The 6672-nt window shown below is 49.9% G+C and overlaps 1 protein-coding gene across 1 annotated transcript; it reads left to right on the top strand.

Moving 5' to 3' along the window:
- Window positions 1-4446: 4446 nt before the first annotated feature.
- LOC139603679 (olfactory receptor 14J1-like) lies at window positions 4447-5619 on the top strand. Its single transcript, XM_071454568.1, has one exon. It carries the CDS (start codon window positions 4687-4689, stop codon window positions 5617-5619), a length of 933 nt encoding a protein of 310 aa, XP_071310669.1. The 5' UTR covers window positions 4447-4686.
- The last annotated feature ends 1053 nt before the right edge of the window (window positions 5620-6672 follow it).

Genomic DNA, 6672 nt, shown 5'->3' with positions numbered 1-6672 from the left:
ATGACTGTGAGACATGTGCTGCATCAAGCAGGCCCAGCAGGTGAAGCCCCTGTGGTATGGTGGGCGGGGGTCCAAGTACAAGTATGGGCAGGCCTGGCAGATTGACTCCATCCCACTGCCCCAGACACGCCAGGGCAAGCGCTACGTGCTGACCATGGTGGAAGCCACCACGGGATGGCTGGAGACCGACCCTGTGCCTCACACCACTGCCCAGAACACCATCCTGGGCCTGGAAAAGCAAGTCCTGTGGAGACATGGTGTGGGAGGATCTTCATCCACTCGTCCCAGGTGTCCATGGGGTTGGGTTTCTTACCTACATACGGGCGGTCGTTTGGTGACAGGGGGACTCCCACCAGGCATGTTAAGAGCGGACCGTCTACGCTTCCAATGGCCGTGCAAAGATTGTCTTGCTTTAATGACTTTGCCAAAGTGACCCAGATGTTTTGTTTTGGCTGAGGGACGATCCAGCCGGTGGTCCCTTGGATACAGATGAGGGCGCTGATAAAGACGATGACAACGATGGCACTGGTACTGCTGTGGGGTGCCCTGGAGGGTGTGACAGAAAGAATCATACTTCTTCTTTCCCACTGGGTAGTTTTCACTTGTGTATGGTAAAAACACACATTAGTTGACTTATTTTAAGACATTCTGAAATATTTTTAAGTTCCCACTATAGTTCTTACCAACTCCTCCCAGTCACGCCCTTCTCTTTTTTAAGGGAAGTTTGAGGGAGGGAAAAAGGAGCAGTTTCAAGAGGGGAAAGAGGGAGGGGGTAGGGATAAAGGGTCACTGGTAGAGGGATGGTGGAAAAGGCAGGGGTGTGTCTGCATTTGAGATTTACATGGATGTTATCAGTGGGATGTATCTACGTGTGATGAGTGTCCTTGCCACAATGTTTGGATATATGAATTTCTTTTTTCTTCATCTCCAAGAGAAAGCTGCTTCTGTGGCATGGTGGGAGAGGGAGCTGACTTTGTGTTCATTCGAGGGGTCATCTTCAGATCTGTGGTCTACTGAGAAATCTTCTGGGAATCCACCGGGGTCCTGTAGCTGTAGAAACACAAGCATATCCTCTCCCCCACATAATGAGAGGGTATGGCCCTTCAATAATTTTAGATTCATGATTCTGCTCAAGTACTGGAGGTCTTTCTTTGAGGTGTGTGTACATGTTGTTATGAAAGTGCCTTAAGAGAGGGGGGTTTGGTTCTTTTTGAGAGCAATTCATGAAATTCATAGCATAAAGTACTTTGCACAGTCTGTCTTGTATAGAGAGAGCTGGGGGCTATGTACAAATCACAAACGGGACGGGGCTGCTGTGGAACGTGCCTTGAGCTGTTTTATTTTCCAGCATCAGTCTCGTTACATGGTTATGACAATGGGAAGATGCCAGCAGCTCGTGTCCTCAGCAGCAGACAAAGAATGCAATGTTACAACTTACTTTAAAAGTTTTTTTACCAATCCCACAAATCAAAAGCATATTGACAGTAGTTCTATCCAACCACTATTAGCAGAGGTACCTTTGGTTAAAACAATGCTTGCTTATTTTGAATACAATACCTGCTTGTGAGCCTTAAAACACAATGCACAGAGCTCCATTAGTAAGCTTCAAACTTCCTAATCTCTTGATAGAAAAACTCTTCTGTAGCTTAGAGAGTTTTTCTAGACAAGCGTTAATACACAGACCATTGTTCTATTTGTCCTTGCTTTTCTACTTTTTAAATAATTTTTCTGCTGACCAATCTCATGGCTACTGCTTACCTCTAATCACAGTTCTGCTGTCTCTGAGGCCTGCCTTTTGCAGCTTTCCCAAAAACCCTCTGATTTTGTGGATTCCCACACTGAACACAAGTTCAGCTATTTTAAATCAAATGCTCACTGATGTAGATGGTATTAGACATGGCACACTGCAAAATAGAGCTGCTATAGATTTTTTGCTGTTAGCACATGGGCACAGGTTTGAGGATTTTGAAGGAATGTGTTGTATGAATCTCTCTGGCCAGTCTACATCCATTCACAGGAAACACAAACAACTACAAGACAACATGAAGAAATTGACTCTGAATGATTGGGGCTTGGATGAATGTTTTGAGGGATGGGGAATAAACTGGATGATTGAAGGATACCTTAAAGGGAGCTTTGTTATTACTAGTAGTTATTATTATATTGCTTTGAGCTATTCCATGCATAGTGATATTGGAGACCCACTTGGTAGAAAATACAGTGAAAAGGGTTTGGCTGGTGCAAGAAGAAGGGGGAGTTGTAGCAATGTATCTGAACAACTTAGGCCACACTGTGCACCAGCCATATTGCTTGTAGTTCTTCTTATCAGAGCCCTCTGGAATTCACCAAGGTTACTAAGACATAAACTGTGCTAAATGAAGAAAGAAAATGCTGAGAAACAGAATACCAAGACCACAAGAACTAGATAACAGAGGGCTGTGAACCACCTGGACTGTAACCATTCACATACCAAGAGAAGTGAGTGCAGAACACAAGGACAAGAGAGAGGCACCAATAAAGAGATGCGTGATCAGTGTGTGCAGTAGAGTTAGAATGCATAAATAAGTGCATAATGTAAACAATCAATGGCTTCAGCTTAATCATATTGGTTATTTGTATGGGAGTCCTGTTTTCCCACCAAGGGTGCCTGGGAAGGAGGGATGGTTCTTTTCCATAAAAAGGAAAGCACTGAGGCAGGAGCAGGAGACAAGTGACCCTTGCAGGCCTGGGGCCTCATGGCCTCCTTGTCCCTGCTCAGCAGCCTGGCAGGGGCCGCCCCATGCTCCTGCCCTTGGCATTGCACATCCCCACATGCCAGGGCCCATCCCGGCAAGAGCCCTGAGCAAGGAGGGAGGGACAGGATCTGCCTGGCCAGGCCCTGGGGCTCAGGCCTTGGCCCTTGGCATTCCTCAAACACATCCAGCTTTGCTCAGCACCAGAGACACCTTGGCCTTGTTTGTCCCCAGCTGTCATCACTGCCTCCAGTGTTCTGCTCTAACTGCAACCTGGGGACACTTTCCCAGTCGTGTCCCTCAGTGGGACCTGTTAAAACTTTAAGAAACTTCAGAGTTTCAATTTAACTTTGAGTTCTTGAGAAGTTTTTTGATCACTCTCTCAGGGACTGAGTCTGATGTAAACAACACCAAATCCCCAAGAGGCTCATTAAAGTCCTTGTGCTGTGTCTGTGCTGCTGAGCTTTAAAGGAACAGCTCTTCCAGGGCCAGCTCCTCTCCCAGCCCAGCAGGGCTGAGAGCTCTGCCTGCAGGCACTGAGGGGACAGGAGCCAGGCAGAGACAGGCTGAAGGCAATCAGGATTGGGAAGACATTGAGCTGAGACTTCACCTGGGGAAAGATCTTCACAGCCCTGTGCATGGTGAGTGTGTGGGTGCAGGGCAATGTCCCCTGTGCTCCTGGAGGGATCTCCTGAAGCCAGCACACCCCAGAGCCTGGGGGATGTGTCAGGAGGACCCTCCCAGTTTCTCTGTGGCACAGGAGGAGCAGGAGGAGGAGGAGGGGGAGGAGGAGGATGTGCTGCAGAGCGGGGCTGCCCTGGGCACCGTCAGAGGGACAGGGCAGGACGGCTCCTGCTGCCAGGGACGGCTGCAGGGGCTGAAGCTGGGGCTGCAGCCAGGGCTGCCCAGGGCTGTCCTGCAGAGCAGCTCCTGCAGCCCTCAGGGCTCTTGGCCAGCCCAGGGCATGTGCCACCTGCCAGGGGCAGCTCTCAGCCTGCCTGGCAGCTCCCCATGGACGCTGCAGGGGAGAAGTTCCAGGTGCAAGGAGCCACCCCCATCAGGGCAGATTCCTCCTGCTCTGGAGATGGTGCTGCATGGCCAGGGCTGCTCTCAGCTTTCTCCTAAAGGGAAGGGAAAGGGGCTGTCAGCTTTGGTTGTGTCCCTGAGACTCCTGCACTGTCAGCCTGGGCATCAGCAGATGGGCCTCAGATCTCCCTCAGAAAGTGCCTCCTCAGCCTCCTCTCCCTACAGACAGCAGCATCAGCAGCACCTTGGCTTGGAGCACCTCTGTTTGTCTGGCCTGCCCTTAAGGCCCTGCTGCCAGGGAGATGCCCCTGGGCAGTGCCCTGTGCTGGGAGGGGTCTGCAGGGCAGAGCTGAGCCCCCAGGGCTGGGCTGGGTTCTGGCAGCACTGGCAGGGATAAGGCTTGGATAGAGAGAAACAGCTCCCAGCAGGCACAACTCCAGGCAGCAGAGAGCCAGAGCAACACTTTGCATCCCTCCATGTTCAGCTGCACAGGGAAAGTGAGAAGAGTTGGAGAGATTGATTTTGAAACTGGAGTCTTCAAAAAGGCCACATTATTTTTAAATGCAGTTTTAAATTTCTTCATCCTGTACTAGAGGGAGGTGTAATGAGCATAGGGCACCTGTGTGGGACCAGCAGGCCTGACTGCAGTGGGACAAAGGGAGCTCTGTTTTCCCTCTGGGCTCCCCAGTGTTCTGGCTGAGAAAATGCTAAGAAAAGGACTTCTGTCCCTTCTCAAAAGCGCAAGTAACTTAGCAAACCAAACTTACACTCAAAAAAAAAAAAAAAAGTATGGTAAATGAAATTTCCGCAAAGAAAGAGAAGCAATTTTGATTGCTTGTGTATTAAAATAGCATAGGATTGACTCAAGGTACTTTGTCCAAATTGTCAATGTTGTCTTTGAACAGCTCACAATGTCCAGAATGAAGCAATGTCCAACAGCAGCTCCATCAGGCACTTCCTCCTGCTGGCATTGGCAGACACGCGGCAGCTGCAGCTCCTGCACTTCTGCCTCTTGCTGGGCATCTCCCTGGCTGCCCTCCTGGGCAACGGCCTCATCATCAGCGCCGTAGCCTGCGGCCACCACCTGCACACGCCCATGTTCTTCTTCCTGCTCAACCTGGCCCTCAGCGACCTGGGCTCCATCTGCACCACTGTCCCCAAAGCCATGCACAATTCCCTCTGGGACACCAGCACCATCTCCTACTCAGCATGTGCTGCTCAGGTTTTCTTCTTTCTTTTGTTTATGTCAGCAGAGTATTTCCTCCTGACCATCATGTGCTACGACCGCTACGTGTCCATCTGCAAACCCCTGCACTACGGGACCCTCCTGGGCAGCAGAGCTTGTGCCCACATGGCAGCAGCTGCCTGGGCCAGTGCCTTTCTCAATGCTCTGCTGCACACAGCCAATACATTTTCCCTGCCCCGGTGCCATGGCAATGCCCTGGGCCAGTTCTTCTGTGATATCCCCCAGATCCTCAAGCTCTCCTGCTCACACTCCAAACTCCGGGAACTTGGGGTTTCTGTTTTCACTACCTCTTTAGCATTTGGCTGTTTTGTGTTTATTGTCTTCTCCTATGTACAAATCTTCAGGGCTGTGCTGAGGATTCCTTCTGAGCAGGGACAGCACAAAGCCTTTTCCACCTGCCTCCCTCACCTGGCCGTGGTCTCCCTGTTTATCAGCACTGCAGTCTTTGCCTACCTTAAGCCCCCGTCCATCTCCTTCCCATCTCTGGATATGTCACTGTCCATTCTGTACTCAGTGGTGCCTCCGGCCTTGAACCCCCTCATCTACAGCCTGAGGAACCAGGAGCTCAAGGCTGCAGTGCGGGCACTGATGGCTGGATGGTTTCAGAAACATTAAACTGCTGGCCAGTTTCTGCAAGTCACTTGTAATAAAAGTCATCTTTGATAATTTTAATTTTTTTTGGTTGTGGGTTTTTTTTTACTTCTGTTTCAGTTTATTCATCTTGTCCACACAATAGGACCATTGTTTATGCCACTTCTTGTTTTTTGTTTCTCTCCATCACTGCTGTGGCCCCAAACTGTGTCAATGAGGAGCTGTGCTCTCAGTGGCTTTCAGTGAACTAAAGGATCTCCCAGCAAACTTTTCACGGGAGATCCCCCTTTTGTTGCCTTCTCTGGAGCTGCAGCAGCAATGTCTGTGTGCAGAGCTGGGGGCAGGTTAGGGGTGGCAGAGCAGCTCTGCTCCTTCTGGCCACACCATTCCTCATCCAGGCCAGGAGCCATTGGCCTTCTTGCCCACCTGGGTACACTGCTGGCTCATGTCCAGCCTGCTGTCCATCAGTGCCCCCAGGTCCCTTTCTGCCTGGCTGCTCTCCAGCCACTCTGTCCCCAGCCTGTAGCGCTGCAGGGGTTGTTGTGGCCAAAGTGCAGGAGCCAGCACTTGGTCTTGTTTTGTGATGGTGCAGCAGGCCAAATGGCAACAAACTGAATCCTGACTTGACCTGGCAGAAGTCATGAGAAAGCTGACAGCTCTTGTTCTGTGAGAACAGAGTTCTGCAGCAGTTAAAAACAACTTGTTTTTCTTTAGAAAGAGCTCCAAGACTGTGGAAAGCAACATGCTTTCCCTGAAAAGGAACTCTACGACTGCGATAAACATTAGCACCAGTATAAACTCTTTTTGCACCATTAGATGGAAAAATGAAAACGATTTTTACAAACAATTCTTGCTGCATGTACACACCGGGGATTTGAGTGACCAATGAAGACTGGGTAACACCTTGTTACTGACCAATTGGGGATAGACAGGGGATGTTCTTAAAAAACCCTGTAAAGGGGGACGCGTGAAATAAACTGGGGTTGATCCTTTCCCTTTGCATCATAAAACATGTCCTGCATCCTTCTTTATCAAGCGCCACAGCAGCATTGTTCAACCTCACCTTGCTGGATTTGG

Source organism: Agelaius tricolor, unplaced genomic scaffold (assembly GCF_023055355.1).
Source record: "Agelaius tricolor isolate 1412-34295 unplaced genomic scaffold, bAgeTri1.0.p SCAF_40, whole genome shotgun sequence".
In the NCBI taxonomy this organism is placed as follows: Eukaryota; Metazoa; Chordata; class Aves; order Passeriformes; family Icteridae; genus Agelaius; species Agelaius tricolor.
Note: the sequence above shows the minus strand (reverse complement) of the source record. Positions and strands in the feature narration are given on the sequence as shown.

Excerpts from the sequence above, each read along its gene's own strand:
- LOC139603679 (XM_071454568.1), top strand. The coding sequence starts at position 4,687 with ATGTCCAACAGCAGCTCCATCAGGCACTTCCTCCTGCTGGCATTGGCA.